The following is a 24,264-nucleotide window of genomic DNA, read 5'->3' as shown; positions in this document are numbered from 1 at the left end:
TAAAAGCACCAAGGGAGAACTTATGCTTATATTCAGAAATTTAGCCATTTTAATGCTTCTATGCTATCCTTGAAAAATGAGTTTAACGGAAGTCCTAAGCCCTCCCCAGGCTCAAAAGGTTGTCCCCAGCACTCTGGTTTAACAGTGTTCCTGCACTCTTGTTGATGAATTGTTGCTCAGCTGCCATCACAGTGGGACCTCTCCATTTTGTATTTGGCTTCCTGTCATCCCATTTCTTGTAAATTGAAATTGTGATTGCCGCAGTCATTAACCTTTCAAACCAATGGCTCTGTGGCAGGCCTAGTACAAGTGGTACTTCACAATAAATTGCACAGACTATCAAGCATGCACTCAACATGTGGTCTGTCTTTCTCTTTTGTCCATTGATAGGTCTCTCACAGTTTTAAAAATGTCCCTGAGCTATGGCACATTTCCATTTTAAAAATACTTAGATAATGCTTTTGCTGCACAAAAGATGCTCCTGTGCTAAACCTAAATGTTAATGATCTTTTAATTTTGGATGATTATTCTCATAGAAAATTCTGTCATACTCTGTGTTGGGAAATTCCTAGACTTTCCCAGAAAAGTGAAAGGATTTTTGATGAACATTGTTCTTACCCAGCTGTATATCAGAGAAAGTGTAAATTGAAGTCATGCATGCATAAAAAACATCCCTGGATACATACTGTAGCTTTAAATAGGCAGCTCCATACTTGTGACATTTATTGGGAAAACAACATTTCTAAGGTACCTTTCTTCCCTATTGGTGTGAGCAAATGAGGCAAACAATGACAGGAACATAATAACTCTGATAATGTTGCAGTTCAAAGATAGGTTCCCCCATCACACTACCCATCCATGAAAGAATACGTTTGTGCATAACTCAAAATATGCTAATTTATTCAAAGATTTTTCCGTTTCAATTATGGTTTGATGGAAGCATTGTATTACTGTATGTTGCATTTGTGAGTCTCTCAGAAAGTTTAATGAAAGCTCATTTTATAGGTTATAAAGCTCATTTATTGATTGTCTAGAGAATTCGAGTTTTGCATGATAAAATACAACCATTCCCATTGTTCTTTTCTGGAAAAATCCTTCCTCTTGTTTGTTCCTCTGATAGTCTCTTACAGAAAGTGAGGAGAAAGTGCTTGTTTTATGTAATAAAGTGTATTTCCAATCTAATGAGATGGAAATAAGAACATACGGCTCATGTCATGTGGGTTTATCTGTTTAAAGTATATCTACATACCCAACTATAAGAATATTCATAGGATATTTTTGATTTTTTTGAGTGACTAGACAACCTCCAGAGTTCTCTTCCAGTGAACAGTTCCATCAGTTTGTGATCTGGACTGCCCACATTCAGATTAGACAAGTAATTTAATAAACAAGATTAGCTAATTGTTTTGAACTAATTGCTGTTTCTGTAATGTGTACAGCATCCCAATCACCTCAAAACCTCAACATACTTACAGTGTGAATTTTCACATTCTTAGCTGTAAAGTATCCAGAAATAAATGAATGCTGCATAAATACTTACCGTGGAAATTCAGGTGGCTGTTTGATATGGCTTTGCATCTAAGTAAAAAAAGAATTTGAGACACAGAATCGTATGCCAGCATTAGCTGACAAGGAAGTCAAATTCAAAGTTTTGGTGCTGATCTTCAAACACCAGTTCTAAACCTCATATGATAAGTGCTCATATTATGTAGTTAAAGCTCTCTAAAATTCTGTGCTAGGCCCAGGGGCACGGTCTATAAAACTTAAGTTTAACAGCAGCTCTCATTACGATCAGTTTATTCAGAGATATAGAGCCTATGAACCGCGATTAATAAAGCCTTCAGGATTACAAGGAAGCCACTTCTCTATATTGATTTGAATTTCTGTCCCTATCCAAAGCTTTTGGGGCTAAATGTTAGGCACCTTCATGAGCTGCACTGATTTGCTGGGAGTAGGTGCCTGAAAGAACAAGGTAGCTTTATCCACATTTGTTTAACAGCCTGGTAGTTACAGCATTTTCCCATGTAATGAGAGTTTTAAAAAGCAAAAGAAAAATTATAAATTTGATAAAAGTAATTGGGACTTCAAAGAGTAAAATTGAGGTGGTGTACTGAATAAAAATAATTTTCACAGTATAAATAATTTCTCTCCTCCTGCAAATTTTTGTTTAATGCTGAAGGTGAAGGTTACTGTGCATTTTGCAGTATATGCACTAACTTGGGCAAAAACTGAAATATCTCAATGTAACTTTGAGGGTATTGAACTAAAGTTTTCAGACTGGTTTAACTTTTCTTATACATTTGTATGGATGATGTTCTAGGAACACTAAATGCATTTGTTTTGCTCATTGTAATTAGAAATTACTTGTTAAGAAAGGAAGTATGAGAAACGTATATCAGTGTCCTACACATGGATGGCTTTTACAGCTATTCTGTTTGCACAGACTCTGATTTATAACCAATGGGGATGTGCAGTTCTGTCCTTCACTTCTGGCTTTCAACTACAGCTTCTAAGATAATCAGTGTCTTGCTTAGAATTTATTTATTACAAATGGAAACTGTGTCCCCTTGCATTATATTTCGCAGACACCAAAAGCTGACAAGGGACATAGTCATTTGACTGGAAAAGAGATTGAAAGAATGGGTGATGCAAAGAGTTTGAACAGCTCTGTGATGATCCAAGCAGAAATTTTCAAAGTCCATTCTATTTCCCTTACTTCCTTACTTAACCTTTTCCACCTGTTCTAAAGCATGACAAGGGACAAAGACAGCGTAATACTCTTAGTTTATGAACACCGTGTATTATGAAACAGAAGGTTTCATACTATGAGAAATAACACTTTAGCTTGGATCAGCTATATCTGAATCATCAGTTTGCCCCATCTCACAGAGTCAATAGGAAGTCTTCAGTTTGTTGTGATGCCGTTCAGTTCTACACTGAATCCATCTGGTTTTACTGCAATGAATAAATGCAGATTCAAGATCGGTACAGGCCAGAAGAGAGAGAAAAAAACAAAAGTGAGCATGACAGACACAGGCACTAGTGCAAGCACACATTGGTCCTCCAAAGCTTGTTCTTGCAGATGAGGTGGCTCAGAACTTAAATATGCTTTTCACCCTCCCCCACAGGGTCCTAGGACAGCAAGGAAGATTTCATTTCACCAGCAGTCAGTGCAGTTGCTTTTGCCTCAAGATTTGATGACTGTCTGTAGAAGTCCTTGGATTACACAGCATGTAATCCTAGCAAGAGCAGGATCTTTCCAGATGCAAACTTTCTTTCTGACAGAACAGAAAAAAAGAGAGCGCCTGGAAGAAAAATATAGGTCAGTTAAAGGTTCCCACCTAGCTCTCCTGGCTAACATGAAACAACGCTAAAACCATTTGACCCACATCCCTCTGTGACTCTGAATATCAAACAAGGGGTGGGTTGCTTTACTGTGTAACAGTGCATGAAACATGCCCCTTGTGATGAAAATTTTTAGAGACATTCTGACCCCTCTGCACAAACAGTGTATGAACAGCAATGTTGTGAACACAAAGAGGATATGCACGTAAATAAGCAGCAACAACTTGTCTTTTCAAATAGATGCAGTGATGACACCTGAACGGGTTGTGCCTCATGCATATAAACATGTTAAATTTGTAACATAGAAATGCCAATAACAAAGAAAAAAATAAAAGAAGTCTTATCTTACTAGAAAATCAGATAGCAATAATTCAAACTGAAAATTAACATCCCCCCATGTTAGAAAACTCCTCTGAATTGTTCAGCATTAATAAACTAAACAATAGACAACTGCATAATGAAACGCTAAGTAAACCTAGAAGCTGAATACCATGTCTGCTGTCGAGACAGATTTCTGTAACTCATCTTTTTCTATCTAGAGAGAGTTTCTGAAGACATGTATAATGCACATAGCTCAAACCTCTGCTTTTAAAAATATAGTTATTATTTACTAGTTGTGCCTCAGATCAATTGTTTTCTCAACTTTAGATGACTGAAGGAACCTTTAAAAAAAAAAAATAATCTTGCCAAACAGAATTTTGTTATGTTTCAAAAACACTAGCATTCATTTACTAGGGGCTTAGAGGGAACTTTTTTGTATTTCAAACAAGGCTATGTGAAAATCTTCTAACAAAGTGAGCAATAAATAATGCTTACATCCATTATATGTTTCCTTCAGGAGTTAGTGAAGAAACTTGAAACTTTTCCACTATAAGAGTAAAAATAATTTGGAGGTACAGTTTGCCAGACCTAGCGTATAGTTGTCAGTCATCACAAATTTACAGACCTTAATGTGTTCAGTGGAGGTATTCGTTTCAATTAGTCTCACAGTTGCTGGCAGAGATTGAAATCTTCTTTTTGAAAGTTAATAATGAACTCAGTCCCTACACTTCTATTCATTTCATGACTTACTGCTGTTCATGGAGATACTTCATGTCGTGTTCACTAGGGAAAACCTGTCATCTAACATCCCAAGGACTGTCTTCATAATAGTGATTGCTTACTTCTGAATTACCTCTGAAAAATGTAGATGCCGAGTTGCTAATTAAGCAGCAGATAAAAAGAGTGTGCTTTTAAGCACCTGGTATCAATAATCGTGCAGAGCACCAAATACCTCTAAAGTTCTTCTTTACTCTAAAAGAGTCAGTATTACATTTTGGTGGAATGGTATTGCTCTGTGTGCTTGTCTGTCCCTCCTGTTTGAAACTGGCAGTACCCTGTCCTGTCCCGTGGAGTGCTCTCAGTGTGCCAGGCTGACACTTGATGCACTGTAAATACCTTCTGCTCTGCCAGCCACCTGCTCAGTGGAACTCCTCTGCTGTTTTCTACCACGGAGCTTTCATGTGTGTCAGTATGTGATATCTGAGGAATATAAATGTTTATGTACTAGAATATGAGCAGCAAAATGTATTCTTTGGCTACAGCTCGCTGCAACTACTTTTTGCTGCAATTGGACTAAGCGTTACAAAAACTTGAGTTATGTGAAATTGTTAGATTTTTGTGTCTGGGAAATCACTAACACTAGGGAAGTAAAATTTGGTGCAATGCACCATTGATGAGGTTGTAATTTAAAAGCATATTGAGTAGACACCTCTTATTTTCCTTTCTCCCACCTGTCCCCTATTCTTCACAAGATGAATACTAATTGTAACTGCTATAAACACTGGATTTTATAACGCACAGCTTAGCATAAAATGTTTTAGTGAGCCAATTCATCATTTGAGAAAAGCTTTCCAAAAATCTTTCTGCTTGGATTTCTTGCTACTGGTATTCTTAAAGAGGGTTTTTTTGTATAAAATATGATAATTCTGTATTAAATCCTGTACTAAGTTATCTCCCTGTTACACTGCAATTCAGAGGCACAAAGTGGACACATTTTCAGGTGGGTGTCTCAAGCCTGCAAAATGAGAGGAGATCTCCTCTGTATCTGGAGAAGTATTCGGTGATACTTCTGGATGGTGCTGTTTGACTATTTGAGTCCTGATTACTTCAAAACTTCACAGACAAAATCTTATTTGTGCCGGACTCAGGGATATTTTCTGGATCCCAAGAATTTCCAAGTAATTTTGGATCTTTATAATTTTTTCCTGTTTAAATTCCTGATGAGTTTAAACAAAATCAGCAATGTTTAGGTTTTGTCAGAAAGCAGTGAAACCATGAAAAATCCTTTCTTGATTTCAACAGAATTAATTTTTGATTTGAAATTTCTTTGGATCTACGTCTGTGCTAAAAATAAACACTGATAAATCTTCAAATAAAACAGCAATTCACAAGTGCCAGAGCATGAAGGTTAAGCCTTTCAGTGTCATGGAATTTTATTGCAAGTTTTGGCCCAACCTGCATTTACCTTTGAGTGAAAGTCTAAAATCCAGTATCTAACAGAGCCAATATTCTTTAGATCAGCTGGACATTTCCGCAGTTGTTCTTCACTCTGATTATGTGAAGGATTCTCATGTTAACTTTCAAGTAAGGGAATTTATTCAACCCAATCAATTCCATTGTGAAATATACTTAAAGGACCTTAGATATGGTGAGCATAAGAGGAGAAAGAGGAGCCAATAACTCAGAGGACAGCATGATTCAGTAAACACAGCATGAAACTAGAAGTCTAAAGACTCTAGCCTTTTAGCTCTCTGGCTGGCTTATTAACTGCCACACACTTTTAAAAGCCTTAACTGTCACGCTAAAAAGCCTTCTGGGTTGCAAGAGAACATTATACCAGTGCTTCGCTGCCTGCACAGGCTGCACAGTGATAACTGCCTAATTTAATGTCTCTGGTCTGACAGCCAAAACCTTTTAAAGTGTCCCTGGCTATCTGAGAGATTGCTTCTCAGCCTTTGATCAAAGCCTCCTCAAACATACCCTGGGAACAAAGTGGGGAACACTAGTAGGGGGCCTGGTGGCTGTGGGAAACTGAACTTTCTCAGGAGCTGGAGATAGCAAAGTTCATCTTTATGGGAGAGAAAAATGATCACTGAATTCCTCAGTGTTAAGAGTGAAATGTGTGTTCTGTTGGTAGTGTATTTGAGCAAGACCATTTCACAGAATCACAGAATGATAGGGATTGGAAGGGACCTCTGGAGATCATCTAGTCCAACCTCCCTGCCAGAGCAGGGTCACCTACAGCAGGTTGCACAGGACGGCATCCAGGAGGTTTTTGAATGTCTCCAGAGTGGGAGACTCCACAACCTCTCTGGGCAGCCTGTGCCAGTGCTCTGCCACCCTCAAAGTAAAGAAGTTCCTCCTCATGTTTAGATGGAACTTCCTGTGTTCAAGTTTGTGCCCGTTACCTCTTGTGCTATCACTGGACACCACTGAAAAACACCAACTGTTGCCATCTAGCTGGCACCCTCCCTTTAAGTATTTATAAGTATTGATAAAATCCCCCCTCAGACTTCTATTCTCTAGACTGAAAAGACCCAAGTACCTCAGCCTTTCCTCATAAGAAAGATGTTCTAATCCCCAAATCATCTTTGCAACCCTTTGCTGGACCCTCTCCAGCAGTTCCCTGTCCTTCTTGAACCGGGGAGCTCAGAACTGGACACAATACTCCCTCCATGACTGAGCTCCATATCTGCCAAGTGGAAATAACAGTAACCTCATGTCTGAAAACACACTGATATAGGAAGCACTCTACGTGGTGTTTCTGACAGTGATTTACTTGCTCCATTTATGCATCTCTGATGCTGTGACCAGCTTCACTGTGACCTCACAAAAAGAAGTGTCAAGAATAATTTTTACAAGTAACCCCCTAGTAGCTGGATATAGCAATATTTGTCTCTGGCATGCTACCTCCCAGCAATTATAGGTATCAGGGCAAGAGACATATGATTCTGCTTGTGATTAAAAATGTCATCACCAAGCTGATCTAGGTGTGCAGGAAACTTATTATACAGGTTACTGAGCTTTGGATCAATAGGCAGGAAATCCAGGCCCTATAACTAACTGTCATATTGCCCTGCTGGATAGTCCAGTTTCACCTTTTTCCTAAGTTTTTAGGGCAAAAGCTCTTTGTCAGTGTTTCTCCATGTCACCTAATACAATGGGTGATTTATTACTATTAACAAAGTTTTACAACAGGCAATGTTTTTCATCTTCCTCCAGAGCAAGATTAGAAAGAAGTGACACAACAGAAAACAACAGAGAACTTTAATATGAAAGCAGATGCAAAATTAAATTCAGCTTGACACCAGAGAGTAATAGAAAATTTGTTTACCAGTTTTTAATTAGCCCTGTGGATTCACCAATTCTGGATACTTGTAACATTTAGCTCCTGAATTTATAATGTTATTCTTCCAGGCTCAATGTCCTATTTCTCTTCAAGTCAGTTGCAAATCTTTATGGATTTTAATGGAACATGCCAAAATGTCATGAAGATTTTTTTACCCTCTTCATGTGTTTTTTAGTATAAAATGCCTTCTCAAGGATCCCAGAAACATCGCAATTAAGATTTTGTTCAGCTAATTTGTCCACCATCACATTAGCTATCTGTGATGAAAAGAACTGCACATTCCTTCAGTCCGTCAGACAACTGTAATTTAGTGGCAATTGACTCTAAAAGTCTTCCAGTCCAGTCCCAGAGGAAAATATTCCCATGAGGCAATACCAAAATACAGTCTAATTTTTTTTATTTTTTTTTTTATTTTTTTTACCAGTAGATAAGCATGTACCTGTCCCTGTTATCCTGTGCTGGAAAATCTGATCCTTTTTCTGGTTTCTTCAGAATAATTTTTTTCTTTCTTCCTACATTTATAAGCTATGGAAGAGTATGCCTCCCAATCAAGGTATTCCCTCCATACAATTGGGAGCATACTTGCCCTGTTCAGAGCTTTCAGTTGTTCACCAGAGGATCTGAAACTGAAGGTTTCAGGTTTTGTTCTGCAAACGAGATGCCTTCCTCCATTTGGTCATTGTCTTCTTCATTCAGACTTCCTGGGAGCAGCAAAGTTTGGGAAATCTCAGGGCACTCTCGGAAGTTTTCTGCTGCTTTTCCTGGTGAAGACCTAATCAGGATCCTAGGATTGAAACCCATCCCTTTTCTATTAATGTAACTGTCTCAACACTAAGTGGTCCATGAACAGTCTAGAAGCTTATGCACAGGGATCAATTACATTTTCTGTTTCTTATCTGTAAGTAGTATAATTCTCCAGATTTCTGTCTCATATCATCCCTCAGGCTTGGTGAAATAACCACACTGGATCTGATTTTCCAAAAATTCCACTGCACTTCCAGTAGTGTTGAAAATAAATAAATCAAGTTATAGAGCATCTGCTTCACTGAAGAAGAGATGTAGTACTGTTCCTTGTAATGGAGCCCAAGTTATAACAGCCTTATTTTCTTATTCCATTCTCTGAAGCTGCAGTTATGGAACAAAGACAAATTTTATGTGCTATAAACTTAGCAGGTTTTGCAAGAAGTTTTTATGCTCAGCAATTTCACCCTCAATGAATGTCCATAAGATATGATACCACTATGAGAAATGAAATCTCTTTCTCAGGCCTACCCTGTATGATAGATAACTCTTTAACTCTTTTCCAGATGTGTCTGATTCTCTAGTTATCTTTTTCTCCTCTTGCTATCTGTTTTAACTAGGAGATGTCTTCTGCTGCTTTTTTGTTTCTCTGTGCTGTTCATGTTTTCATAAAAATATGCCAGCAAATATCGATCGACATTTATTTAGGTTTATGTCAGTATTCAATTGCAATGATTTGACTGATGCTACAAATTTTAGATAGGCTGCCAAAACCAATGTATCAAGTAACCACATATAAGACAGGGAAAGCTTCAGAACAGTCTAAAGGAGATTTATGTAGTTTATTTAGATTTTTTTTCTGTGCTAAGAAAAGTTATCAGTTCATATTCCTGACTAAAATTCAAATTCTATTCTGATGCTTTCCTCATGTCTTTTACTGAATTATAGAAAGTATCTCATTTGTGAGTAGCAAAGGTACATCTTCCCCTGTCTTATGAAACTGTTCACTCCTTCTTCTCAAAGGCATTTAGATTTAAGGCCCAAAGCATTGCCATAAAGGCCACTCTGGCCCTTCCATAATCACCATAAACAGCAGAGCTCTAGTGGCCAAGCATCTTCTCCATATTGTTGACCCCTGATTTGTGCCCTTTGGGCAACAGAATAAAGGAGATGTTGGTGTGGTGTGCTGGCAGGCTGGGCAAGCACAGCTGTGACAGTGAGATTTTGGAGCATGGAGAGGGGAGCCTGTGGCAGACGTTGAATGCCAGGGCGCCTCCAGGATGATGGACATTGTCCTCAATGTGTGAACATGCAAGAAGCATTTCTCCCTATGGATCACATCTCTCACTCACAGCAGCTTCCTACACATCATTGACTAAATTGCTTCTGATTTTCACCACCGTACTTGGTGAATCAAGTCCTACTTATGCTAACATCAGGCTCAGTTTTATAAATATTTATGCAGGTAAGCAGTTTTGTTCTTATGTTTGCAGTGCTGGGGCCCCTCTCCTGAGAGAAAGTGTTGTCAGTAGCGGGAAAAGCAGAAACCTTTGTTAAAGGATAAATGTATTACTATATAAAATATAAATCATGCATACAGTGTTTGATTTCCAGTTTCTAACCTGCTCCCCATTGACTTTTACACTCTTCGTCATTTCTGCAAGCTGACAGGATTCTGTAAGAGCTGAAATTCTTCAGTGCTTTTTCATTAGAGTTACCACTAACCAAATGTTGATATGTCTGCCTTTAGCGTTGCGCGTCTTTGAAAGAAACAAAGAACCACCACTCTGAAAAATACAGAAATAAGTTAGGGCACACATTCAGGCTGAGTGTCTTTCATGCAGACGTGTCCCAGGAATGCAAAACTCAGTGTTCTTACTTGATGATTAAAATGATAATTTGAGTTGGTGTCAGCACTTAGTAATAACATCCAGTTGACTGAAAAACACAAAAAAATCAGATCAGCATTTTAGACAGGATATAGTTGGTTTTTTTCACCCCTGGCAAACCGAGGTTACTTCATAAATAACTTGTGCTAAAGTCAGGCTTTCTTATTTTCAGATATGGCTATAAAATATTAGTAATCATGATGGTGCCAGTCTGCTAACCTTTAGCAGAAGGTTGTTAGTACAGGTTCCTCCTCAGTGAATCTTCCACTCTTTAAGGGTACAAGGAGCTTCTAGGGAAAACGAAAGCACCAGCTGTGCTTCTAAATTCTAACTCCCTCGTGTAAGAAAAACAAAAGAAAGGCCTCCATGGTTTTGAAGTAGGGATTTGACCTATACGCAAATATTGGTGTTAGGGACTGGTGATGTCCTTCATTCTGCTCAAGTGAATCACTTGAATTGGTCTAAGGGAGTGCACCTGAGTGCCCAGCACTTGCCAGCAAGGAGCTATTCCTCCTTCTCTCACCTAGGATTTCAGTCAGTTTGAAGGGACTTGATGGGAACTTGGGAAAGGCAAGTCACAGAAGCAGTGCTCGCCAAAATACGGCTTCTCCCAAGAAGCTGAGTACCTTGTCTTTGCCAAAGTGTTTACAGCAAACTGCACCACTCAGTGTTTGAAGCATGGGTTCTGCTACATTTAATTTAATTATGACTCCTGCCTATTTGTGAAGTCAGGATTGTAAAATGCCCTCTTGTAGTGACAAGTAAGGGCAGAAACAGTAAGCACCTTTCAGATGCCAGGGACGCATCCATAAAGTGTCAAGCTTTGGGGTGAGCTTTTAAGTTCAAATCTTCAGTCGTGTTGTTTACTGTTGTTTTACTGCCAGTGCTAATAATAGGAAACTAAAAATTACACTAGTTAGTGGGCATTGCTAAACAAAGAGCGGCGCTGATTAAAAGCATTGCTGGCACCTCGCCTGCTGCATCATGGAAGCAGCCAAAGTGTTGATTGTTATTTACTGTGTGAAGCCACACATGCTGGATGCGAGCCAGATCCTTTATTTCTGCTTGTTTTCCTCTGAAACTGCCACTGTAAGTAGGGGGTGGGAAGAAGCTTTTGTTCATTACAGCATCTTTCAGTGGGAGGCTCAAAATCATGTACATCTTTGCTGTGCCATTGGGAAGCATTATCGTAACTCTTCTACGGGTAGCTAAATAGAAGCAAGAAGTTTTGTGTTTTACCTGATGAGACAAGGCTTGAAAGGAGTTCTTACGTGTATTTCACCAATGGATGTCAGTGGAGACTGATGCTATCAAATCCACTGACTTCCACAACATTCCTAGAAATGTAGACTGTTGCCACTGTGCTATAAAAAGAGTCTACACCTTCTGTGACAGAAATGATAATGTAACAACCCGAGATGTTGCCTCTGTGAGCCTGTAGCTGAAGTAACTCTACTGTACTTTAGATCAGGGAGGAAAGATGCAAAGGAAGGATGTCCCTTTAGACCCAGTAATCAGGGCACTCCATTTGGGGATGTGTCCTGTGTTCTAGGTCCTCCGTTAAAACTGCTTATGCTTTACACCTATAGACATAAATAGGCATAACCATAGGAAGGCTTTAGAGTAGGGACTGGGACAAAAGACTATCTGAGATAACCATCCCTAACCATTTCAGAAAAAAACACTTTCCTTTTGTATTACTCTCTGTTTCTTCCATCCCATACAGCTTCTACAAACAATAGAGAAAATATTTCTTCATCTCCATTACTAGATCCCACGGCTCACAAGTACATTAAACTGTACAAGACTAGAGTATGTTACTTTATGTTCTGAGGCTTAATTACGGCTTAATTAATTAAGGCTTAAGGCTTAATTCTGCAATAACTGAAAACAATAGCAAGCTGTTTTAGGAAGAAATGTCAGCCTTCTTGAAATCATCAAATAAGTCTGATCCGAAGTATACCTGTAGTCAATGTATTTCATCATTCATGCCTGTTTGACTACAGCACCTTTCTATATGATTGTACAGAAGTTATTTTTAAAATGTAAACCAAGAACTATTTCAATAAAAAAAAGGTGCTGTTGAAGCTCTTTTTTATAGCCCAGTCCTGAGAAAAAATAAGATGAGAAACCTAATCAGAAAAAAAATCCCCAAGAACTAATTCAGTTTCTATAGAGAGGGTTGAATTAATGGCTGTCCCTTTCCTGATAACAGGCAACTACTTTTTCTACAAAAAGTAGAAGTGATAATTGAAATTAAAAACACCAGTGGTTTTCAATGTAATTGAATTGAACACAGGTTATTCATTAGAGAAAATGAGTGAAAATCCATCAAGCTAGAGATAGGTCATTATAAACACTCTCATTCATATATATAGCGTACATTGTTGAACATAGTGAGGATAATATCCCACAGATGAAAAGAATATTAATGGTGGACCTGAAATTCTTTTTTTCATAAGAGTAATTTCAAGCAGTGTAATAAATAAAAATTATAAAATACCCCACGCTACCCTGTAGTTTGGACTTTTAAAATTTCTACTCTGTGAGTATCTTCATGTGTCCTACACATATTAATATACTGGGACTCTCAGCACTCCTACAAAGTAGGAAAGGCTTCACTAATGTACTAATTAATCTTCATTTTACTCCAGGAAGCTTTTATAGAACAGAAATTATATTAAATTAATTACATTAAATTCTTTCAGCTATAACTGTGTTTTAAGTACGCTTTGTCCTATATGGTGTATGTGTTCTACTTTAAACAGACATAGCATAATTATGGAGCATGAATTATGCTTGAACAGGGAAAAATTTCCTGATTGAGTCTGTGTCTGGTTACTCTGGTATACGCAGATCTACATTAGCTTGGAAATTCTTTGTTTACCAGTACAGTATTAATAATTCATTAATTAAAATAAATACAGAAAATAATTTAAAAATGTTAGGAAAGTTAGCAAAAGATTTCAATTATGTAAGGGAATATGAAAATTAATTTGAGTAAAAAATTCATGTTTCTGAGTTGTCTGAGGAATTATCTTCTCTCTCTCTGAGAAAATTAACTGATGTTCTATTATGGTAGTGGCATGAAAAAGGCAGCTCTATTTGTTGGCTAGAGTTGCTGGTAACCTGGCCACTAAGCTGGTCCCCTGTCTAGCAGAAGGACACATTCTTATTTATACTGAGTGTGTTTAAAGTGTTTCATCTGAGATGTTATGACATGGATTTTCCTTTAAGTCTCGCTTCTATGGTTTCATCTGCACAGATCAGCCCCAGAACAAACACTTTTCCTCTGAGCCTTGAGTTTGGTTGCCACTACTGATGACCAAGCATCCAATACACACGTGTTCAAAGCTTTCTTTTACCCATCTTTTCCACTGCAGCCTGCCTCTGCTCATCTTCCTATCTCTGCACATTTCTTGGTAATTAACAGCAGCTCCTTCAACAGCTTTTCAGAAGAAAGGCAGGTAAGGAGTGGATTTGTTCCATTATATCATAGGCCTGGCCAGACCCCAAAATGATAGGTCTAAAGATAGGATAAAACCAACTGGCATCCTTTGTGAGTAGTTTGAGGCACTGTCCTGCCCATCATCCTCCCAGTCCTTTGATAAACTGGCTTTTATAGTAGGCAAACAGCAAAGCTCAAGAGGAACACAAAGGTGGGGGAATAATATAATTGCCTGATCAAAAGAGCCAAAGTAGATATCTCTCCTGTTGTCATTGCAATTATCTCCCACATGCGCTGATTTCCTAAAAACTTTCTCAAAGCTCCCATCTGATGTGTTGAGGTCTTGAATGATAAATCTATACAAAGGAAATTAAATGATTCTGTCATTCATCTAGTTTCAAAAAGAGATGTTAAAAAGCAGGAGCCCAAATACTGACAATACAGCAGTCCAGAAGACGCCAGCTCAAAGACGCTGACCAGAGAAATGACTGCCTATAATAGATTACAAAGACATAGGTTTTTTTTCTTTTAATCCATAGGAGAAATAACTCCTGGAAATTTTACCAACACCTAATGGAAAATACTTTGCTTATAGTTCAATCTCTCTGAATTCATTGCCATCTTGGGGGGGATCTAACTGTGACAGGAAAACAGCTCTCCTCTCCCCACATCTTGTGTTACTGCTTCTTCTAGACGTATTTAGAGCAAAGGAAAAGAAAAAAAAGAAAAGGATCATAAATATGTTTGTCTGGGTTTTTTTTAATCTGTATTAATGAGGAAAAAAAAAGATCTTTTGAACTATCTAACTATTCCCAGGTTAGTTTTCCCAGTCTTAATTTCTAGTGCTTTGTTCAGCCACATTTCAAATATTTCAAGAGAGAGGTTTTCTCTGATTTAGTTTTTTGAGTCTGCTTCACATGCTAGTGCATCACATCTCTTTTAAGCATATCTTTTGAGATATTTTTCAGACTGCATTTGCTTTTCCTTTAATGACATCAAAACCTTCTTTCCCCCAGAAACCTCATTTTGTTTGTACCATCTACTTTGAAGTCCCACTAAAATAATTTCACTTTCATTAGCTGCTGCAGGTTTTTTTCCCTGCTCTTGGTGTTTCTCCTATGTTGTCCAATAATGTGCTCTGAACTCTAGCAATGCCACCCAGCCCCTTTTCATGAAGATCTCTTCTGATATGTGTTTTGCTTTTGTACAGAAAATATCAGTTTCAAAAATAAACTTTGTATTCTAAGAGTACTTGCAGGACATAAGGTTAACCACAGTCAGAATCACTTCAAAATAAATAGGCAATGAGATTTATTTCTGATGTATATATCAAGGACAACATAGATTGGTGTTTACTACAGAGAAATGAGTTAAAAATGACGAATTTGTTTGTTTAAATTACAATAAACTGCAAACTTACTTATTCTCAGCATGCAGCTTTAAGGTTGGTCAAAACTTGAGCTTAGCCCTAGATATATTTGGTAAATATATCTTTAATGCTAAAGGTATTCCCAAGTAAAATCAATATAATACTGAATTAATGTACTGTGTATTAAATTGTATAAGTTTATCAAATAAAATAAATGAAATAATTACATTTATTAGGGGAAAACCTCAGGCTAGATTCAACAGCCTGAGAGAGAAAAGGCTGTTGCCGTGGCCCCCGATTCAACCAGCAGCGAGGCTGAGGATGTATTCCCAGTAGGCACATGCACATAGAACACGTGTACATCACACATATACCTATACACATGGCCAGCCACACAGGTCACAGACATACGCACAGAGCAGTCACATGAACACAGACAGCACCAATGGCTTCATCCTGATCCCTTCTGTGGCTGAGCAGGGTGGAGGTTCACTGGTGAGAATACATATATATATGTACACACACACATATGTACAGTGTGGATCCCTCCAGCAGCTGGGCTCAGACACCAGGCTCAGATGTCCCGTAGCTGCTCCTGGATCCCAATTTCCTCAGTTGCTGACAACCGGGCATGAGTGCCTCCAAGGCTGCAGCCCCACTCCAGTTGCTGGTGCAGACCATCTCATGCACACACACAAAGTTGGCCAGGAGTCCCCAGTAGCGAACCCCCATCATGTTACCCTTAGAGACCCACCCACACATAGGCTCCCAGGTCACGTCACCTGCTCACCAGCTCATCTGACTTGATCTTTGCTAGTGCTCACACACTTGCTCACACCCCTGCACGCACTCCAGTTGCTGCACCAGGGACACATGGGTCCTCCAACCCATGGTCTGACCCCAGATGCTGCACTAACATCGCCAGGCGCACCCGTGCACACACAGAATAGAGAGCCATCACCAAGGAAAGAGCTTAATAAGAAGACAGGACAGACCACCCTGGTCAGGCACAGGGCAGGGCCAGCTGAGCAAACTGACCAGCCAACCATATACATGTGACCAGGACGTTTTATCCCCTTATCTTTCTATTTTCCCACACTTGTTCCTCCTCAATTCACCAAAATCCTTCCCTTTCCCCACCTTTGGTTGCCTGCTAAACATCCCGTAATATGTCCTGGGCAATCTCCAAATGCTTTTCCCCTGCATCCCATCATGTGTCCCCTACCCTGAGATGGCAACCTCCTTCAGTCCAAGCGTTGACTCATCTTGACGTCTGGACACTGGGGCTGAGACTCTACTGGGACAGTCCTGGAGCAGGCCAGGACAGTGCGTCCCTTCCTCTTTATTCTTAATTTGGGTTGTGCCTCTGTGCTCCTCTGGGCTTGTGGAGCTGGGCCTTTGATGGGCTGATGCCTCCTGGGATGTCCTGGGAGCAGCCAGGGCAGGGCATCAGTTGGGGTCCCCAACCTGCCATTGTCTCTTTGTGCTCCTCTGTGGCTATGCAGACAAGCTTTTACCACATAACCTAACAAAATGCAGGATACCGCCAGGAGCAGCATGCTTAGAAAATATAAACAGTTTTATTAAATATAAATAAAATATAAACAAGCTTAGTCTAGAAGTGTATTAGCCTGTGTTTTTGTTCTCTGCTCTGTTTGAAGTACATTCAGTGGTCTGCAGACACAACTAAATTGTTTTATACCCTGTCAGCTGGATATTAGCTAAATTTCAAAGTCGTAAGGCATAGTAAAACTGTGAAAAGCCAATTCCTGCATTGGCCCAGGAAGAAGAAGGGGCAGCAGCCATTGAATACTCCTGTGTCTGCAGGCTATGAGATTTTTAGACAACTTTAGGATATAAACTTCTCCTAGCTAACATTTTGCATGTGCAGATCCACATCAGGACATTATGCACTACTATTAATTATCCATCCTTTGTCAGAACCGAGCAGCTCTGGAGAAGCCCAATGGATTGACGAATCTGGTAAAAAGAGCTTGGGCTACCCTGTGTTGTATGCAAACTGGGATATTACATTGAACAGCAGGCACTCAAAGGAAGCATTTGAAACAAGCTGCTGAGGATTTGCAGCTGTAGGAAGGAAAACGAAACACCTCAGAAACCTTGATTGAAATTTCCATCCCCATGTCATCGTTGCTCTTTGGCTTTTATGTCACTTCCAGTTTGGGGTTTTTTTCTGCAGCGTTAACTTCTTGCAGTATAAATTTACTACCCCTGCTCAGCCAATTATCCCATCTAAACATAAGATACATGCATTTTTAATGACCCAGCAGCTTAATCATAACAACACTTAGAATCACATTCTTCATTTTAACAAAGCCAAACATCTTTTTAATGTGATACTACTTGTTTGAGAGAACTACTCCTGTTTGTCTTTGATCCTCCCACCATCACCCTTCTGCTTTTGTAACCACTTACCCTCCTGGCTGCAATCAGCCTGTGGCTACAGAGCCCTCACCTGAGCAGCAACACTGGGAAGCCAGAACACTGCTATCTGACATGAATGTTCGAAACACAGAGGCTATTGAGGGTCGGAGAGCGAGACGCAGGTTTTGAAAGTGGCAGTTGGTAAGGTTTATAAGGCTAGTTCTTTTTGGATCTGGCCTGGTGTCTGTATGACAAATACCTGCTTGGCTCAGCTGTGGCAGCACAACCCTCATCAACCCCGTTCTCGCAAAAGTCTTCAGGGTGGATGCCGTGTTGATATCAGGGTGTCAACCTTGGTGTCAGGGTATGAAGGGGCACTTTCAGAGTGAGATTTATCTGCTTTTCTCCTTCTTCCTTCTTCCGAGGTATAGTGAGATCATGTTAGGCATGTTTCACCAAGTCCCTACCTTTTCCATCCCCAGAGGGACTGTTTGTACCTCACTGTCTTATGCGTGATACTTTTGACACATGTTGTATTTTGGAGGAGGCTCAAGATAGGAGTAATTTGTGAACTGAGTATCACTGGGCTTGTTCCAGATAATTTATGTAGTGCTTAAATACTTAAGCAAATGCATTTTCAGATCATCTGAGTTCTCTTATGGTTAAATTTTCTATAAGCCTAGAAATAACGCTATACATTCCAGATATAAACTTTGTTGATATAATACATTAGTGTAGCCATGCTAAAAAAAAATCCTGTCTAATAAAACATTGACTAATGATTTGCTGATAATTTTGCTGAGTAATTTTACTATATAGCCACTGATGTCTTGCCACGGGAGGCCAATATAGGCTAAATACACATCAATGTGCACTGATTAAAGGCCAAGTACATGTGTTTTTTTCTGAATAAAACTAGATGTTTAGTCCAAATCCACCAATTGTATTTCTTAGTGGGAGAAATTAATCTCATATTGAAAATTGCGTGAATTGTATAATTATCATTTGGCTCAGTTTTCTGCAAATATGAAAGTCATAAGAAGGCCTATGTTTCAATTACATGCATCAGAACAAACATTAGGTACAGTGAATTTAAATCAACCTTAGGTATGCGGCTTTGGAAGTAGGGAGTGCATAAAATTAAAAGTGAATTTTCTTAAACCTTATGAGCATTAAAGACTGAAAAAATTGCAAGCTTCAGAACCTGTTGTCTCAAGTGCCTAACCCACACCCTTCTGTCCTTAACACTTCTTGACTCAGTAGGTGCTTTATCTTATTTGCAGTAAGAATTCATTGTTGGCTCATATTCAGCCTGACATCCACTGTAACCCCTCGTCTTTTTTGGCAGTGCTGCCATTCAGCCAGTCACTTCACAGCTGGTACCAGGGCAAGGGATGATTTCTTCCCAGACGCAGAACATTGCAATTCTTTTTGAGCTTCATGAAGTGTCTGTCGTCCCAGATTTCATTATCAATTTGGCCTAGATTATGTTATTAAATTGATCATTTGTTAAATTCTCATGCTGTTTTGATCAAAGCCCTATTATACTCAAATGAAAAATTAGGAACTAGACCGGGCTATGGAAAACCACTGTGGGTTTAGGTTGTGGGATTATTGGTAGAATTAGCTTTGAAGTATACGCATGCTATTTCAAAATTGTGTATGTGTTCTTCCATTAAGTTTTGTGTTTATGGGAAATTTAAATTTTCAGTCACAATAGAAGTACATGCAGAAAGATGAAATATTGTCCATCAGAGATAATTAAGTCAATGGACATGAACATATATCTAAAATGAAGCAGAACAAACACTGACAGCAGATAAAGCATGCGATGAAGAACTTGTCATGCAAAAGCCCCTGAGTAAAATATATTTAAAATTGACAAAGCTCTTAATAAAGCTTAATACAAAATTGTTTATTATACAGACATTATACAGTCTGAGCTTTGAATTTGTTTCTACTTCATTCTCTTTCCTACATTTCACTATTTCTCCTTTTTTTGGTGTCTTTTTGTGCTTGCATCTTGTCTAAAAAGGGTGTTGATTAGGTCATAAAGAAGAATCCACCTACTGCAGTATTCTTGGAAATACTAAAAAAAAGACAGCTTAGACAGCATGAAGCTTGTAAATAATTTACAGGTTTTGGAGTGGTTCATAAGACCATGTGCTGGAGGTGTAATTTCCCAGCAGTAAAACTGCAGGCAAGAGAGATCATCAAACGGCAGAATGATATTTATTATTCTCTCTCTCTTCTTTCTGTTGGTTTATCTTATTTTCTCTTTAAAGGAGAGAGGACTGGACTCACGAAAAACAGCTCAAGATGAACTTTTCCTCCTTTGTATTCTCCAAAAGAAAAATATAATACATCATTAATTCAATTTTGAAAGACTATCAAACAGAAATTTTCTGTAACAAAACAAATTATATACGACTGGAGGAAAAAAAAATACAGGGAATGGTTTAAATAACCCTCACATTTTTCTTTCAAACTATTTAATTATTTTCCTTTCTTTTATAAGAGTTTAATGAAAGGTTAGAAAGATTTTTTTAATTACAGTTGGTACTATGGAAGAAGTTAGCAATAACTTGACATAAAGCCATGAGGTATACTTAACAATTACAATATTAAATCTCTTTCACTAAACTAGAGAAATCTCCTGATAAACACAATAAAGCCAGATTTCTGAGTCAAGAAAAGAGCAGTCTTGGAAGTAAATGATATTGGCTATGTGTATATATAGAGAGATTAAAATTATTTAAGAACAGAAGTGTTCACAGTCTTGTATAGTCTCAGAGGAAAGATCCAAGCTAAAGAAAGAAAAGTTTCAACTAAATATTTCTGATAAGATTAATTGGCCAGCATCACAGATTTTTAATGAATGTTCTTACAACACCAGGACTAGAGATCTCCAAGGATGGAAAATGTAAGGTGTTATTGGCAGTGCTGTGGTAAAGAGCGAAGGAAAGTGTGGCGAGCAAGCCAAGATAAACTCAAGAGGTCATTCCTGGCTCTAATAATAAGCAATTCTGTGGAAGTAGGTTACCTTTCTAAGCATTGTTTCTTTCAAACAGAATGGTGAGACTGGAGTTCATTAAGTGACAGAAAAAAGTACTACCTTTAAATGAGGTATGTAGATTATGCATTTCTCCAAAAACAGGCTGCTAACTTATTTTGAACTAAAAAAAGAATACATTAGACAATTTTTTTCCAGAGTACCTTTGATTCCCCTCTAACATTTAAATGCAGTCAGGAAATGGGAGTCTTATTCTTCACAGCTTCAGACTAAGGACTGTCACAGATGGAGTTGCTGGCATTTCCTGTAAAAAAGGGGAGAGTGCTCTTTATAAAATGAACATATTTTTAATGTCTTTCTCATCCAAGGAAAGGTAGGAAAATTGCTTTATATGTTAATAAGCCATAGAGTTAGATGAACCTAAATGCACATTTTTTCATTCCTTATTTATTAAGCTTCTCAGAAAAATTAAAAAAAAAAATGCAAAATCTGAGTTGTACAAATTAAAATATATAGCTTTGCTTTTTAGTTTGCTCAAAATGTGCCTATTTTTTTGTCTGAAAAGAAGATACATGCAGAACAGAAAGTAACCATGGCTTCTCTAGCACCTAGACATACACAAGTCTATGGGGTCAGATGGGATCCACCCATGGGTACAGAGGGAGCTGGCAGAAGTGCTCACCAAGCCACTTTCTGTCATTTATCAGCAGTCCTGGCTAACTGGGAACATCCCAGTTGACTGGAGGTTAGCAAATGTGACATCCATCTACAAGAAGGGCTGGAAGGAGGATCTGGGGAACAACAGGCCTGTCAGTCTGGCCTTGGTGCCTGGGAAGGTTATGGAACAGATCATCCTGAATGCCATTGCACGGCACATGCAGGACAACCAGGTGATCAGGCCCAGTCAGCATGGGTTCATGAAAGGCAGCTCCCGCTTGACAAATCTGATCTCCTTCTATGACAAGGTGACCCAGTTAGTGGATGACAGAAAAGCTGTGGATGTTGTTTACTTGGACTTCATTAAAGCCTTTAATACTGTTTCCCACAGCATTCTCCTGGAGAAACTGGCTGCTCATGGCTCGGATGGGTGTACTCTTCGCTGGGTAAAAAACTGGCTGGTTGGCCATGCTCAGAGAGTGGTGGTGAATGGAGTTGAATCCAGTTGGCAGCAGGTCACAAGTGGTTTTCCCCAGGGCTCAGTATTGGGGCCAGTTCTCTTTAATATCTTTATCAATGACCTGGACAAGGGGATCAAGTGCAGTCTCAGTCAGTTTGCAGACACCACTAAGTTAGGCAGCAGTGTTGAACTTCTTAAGGGTAGGATAGCTCTACAGAGAGATCTGGACAGGTTAGATCAATGGGCCAAGGCCAGTGGTACGAAGTTCAACAAGGCCAAGTGCCGGGTCCTGCACTTAGGTCATAACAACCCCATGCAGCACTACAGGCTTGGGGAAGAGTGGCTGGAAAGCTGCCTGGTGGAGAAGGACCTGAGGGTGTTGTTTGACAGCCGGCTGATTATGAGCCAGCAGTGTGCCCAGATGGCCGAGAAGTCCAATGGCATCCTGGCCTGTATCACAAATAGCGTGATGAGCAGGACTAGGGAAGTGATCATCCCCTGTACTCAGCAGTGGTGAGGCCCCAACTTGAGTACTGTGTTCTGGGCCCCTCACTACAAGAAAGACACAGAGGAGCTGCAGTGTGTCCAGAGAAGGGCAACAAAGCTGGTGAGGGGTCTGGAGAACAAGTCTTATGAGGAGCGGCTGAGGGAACTGGGGTTGTTTATCCTGGAGAAAAGGAGGCTGAGGGGAGACTTACTGCTCTCTACAACTACGTGAAAGGAGGTTGGAGCAAGGTGGGGGCCGATCTCTTCTTGCTAGTAACACGTGATAGGACAAGTTACACCAGGGGAGGTTTAGGATGGTTATTAGGAAAAGGTTCTTCACAGAAAGCATTGTTAAGCACTGGAACAGGCTGCTCAGGGAAGTGGTAGAGTCGCCATCCCTAGAGGTGTTTAAAAGACGGGTAGATGTGGTGCTTAGGGACATGGTTTAGTGGTGGTTTTGGCAGTGTTAGGCTGATGGTTGGACCTGCTGATCTTCAAGGTCCGTTCCAACCTAGACAATTCTATGATTCTGTCATTCTATGATTCTTTTTCTAAATTCTAAAATAGTGCATTGTCTTTTCACACTCCCATCCATCTCACCGAGAAGGCTGCATTATTCTTCCTTCCATTCCTCCAAGTCTGGGAATGACATACATATACACACACACATATATATACATATATATATCAATATATATCTCATATATATCTCGATGTATGCTTGAAAAAGGAACTTGTGAAATACCTTTGTTATATTTTCTACACTGAATAACGATATCACTAACTATATCACTATCAGTGAGTATCTGAACACTTCAATGATGTTACCATTATTCTAAAGTACCATGAAAGTAAAAATGCTGCTCTTTTGCATGCACTTACCCAACTCCAAAAGGCTTCACATAAAAAGACAAGCAGTGTAGTAAGCCTGCTGGGGATCACAGAGACCCTAGACCATCTGACTACAGTCAGAAGCTGGTAAAGCAGAGAGACATCTTTTAGAATGCCCTCAATCCCAAATACATGACAGGCAGGGCGATGCCACCTCAGTTAACGGGTTGCTCCTTACCTGACGAAGGGTAGAGATGCTAGATGCATTTCACTGTTCCCCCCATTCCCCAAGGCATCAGTTTGAAAGGCAGTGTGGCCCAGCAGTCAGTATGTATCTGGTCTTACAGAGACCTGTGCTTCACCGGTGACAGCCTCTGTGACCAGGAACAAATAATTTCATACTTCTGTCCAAATAGCATAGCAATAGACAAAATAAATGTAGGAAACTTAACACTTAATTTGTCTTTTCTTACTTACCTTTGTTTCAAGACATACTTACCTTTTAAATAGCTTTCCAGGCTTTTATCACCCTCTCTGTTAAAGAAGGAATTAAGGCGCAACGAAATTAAATGCGTTGCCCAAAGTCATCTGCTCAGCCTGGCAAATTCAGGGCTAGAACTCAGCTGTTTGGCCTTTAATTTCTATGCATGACTTAGTAAACAATACGGTATTCCTTCTGCTTTTCCTACCTCTTTACATAAGTCAGTTTTGTTAAGTCACTTCTCTAATCCTCCTCCTCTAATCCTTCTACTTGCTTTTGTTTTCTCTGTAATCACCCCGCTCTGACACTTTCTGCTTATTCTTTCTTACATGTTTCAGTTTATGAACAGGATATAAAGCTGCAGAAAGATCTTCAAGGTTTGCACAAGATCTTCTGTGGCAGGGTCTTTTGAGTTAATTGAATATGACTGCATGTTGTATCATTAATAATTTTTTGTCCCCATTTCTGCTTGGTCAAGTGCTGCTAGTGGCTGCGGGAGCGACCACCCATGGCCCGCAGCGACACTGATAGCTCCGTGCACTGCAGCAGGGCGGTTGCTGCTCACGTCTGTCACTCTGGTCCCAAGACTGAAGTTTAGATATATGGCACAGCAGAAATTTTTGTGCCGTGGGAACTCTTTAGGAAGGTACTTCAAAGTGATACACATTTAATGCATTAATGTTTGGTTGAAAGTGCAAAATCACACATATTAAATTCAGAATCACATACATGTTCTGTGTGATCTCATGAACACATGATTTGACTCAAC

General features: G+C 39.3%; 1 protein-coding gene across 7 annotated transcripts in view; it reads left to right on the top strand.

Annotated features, from left to right (window-relative positions):
* Window positions 1–24,264, top strand: part of KCNIP4 (Kv channel interacting protein 4) — a 345,478-nt gene that overhangs the window by 298,290 nt on the left and 22,924 nt on the right. The window contains exon 2 of one of the 7 annotated variants that reach the window (XM_009887644.1): window positions 2,000–2,017. The exons of the other annotated variants lie outside the window; for them this stretch is intronic. Within the exon in view, the coding sequence (XP_009885946.1) occupies window positions 2,000–2,017 (18 nt within the window). The remainder of the gene's footprint in view (window positions 1–1,999; window positions 2,018–24,264) is intronic. 7 annotated transcript variants of the gene reach the window in all.

This window comes from Charadrius vociferus, unplaced genomic scaffold (assembly GCF_000708025.1).
Source record: "Charadrius vociferus isolate BGI_N301 unplaced genomic scaffold, ASM70802v2 scaffold306, whole genome shotgun sequence".
Classification (NCBI taxonomy): domain Eukaryota; kingdom Metazoa; phylum Chordata; class Aves; order Charadriiformes; family Charadriidae; genus Charadrius; species Charadrius vociferus.
This window is presented reverse-complemented; position numbering and strand designations above follow the sequence as displayed.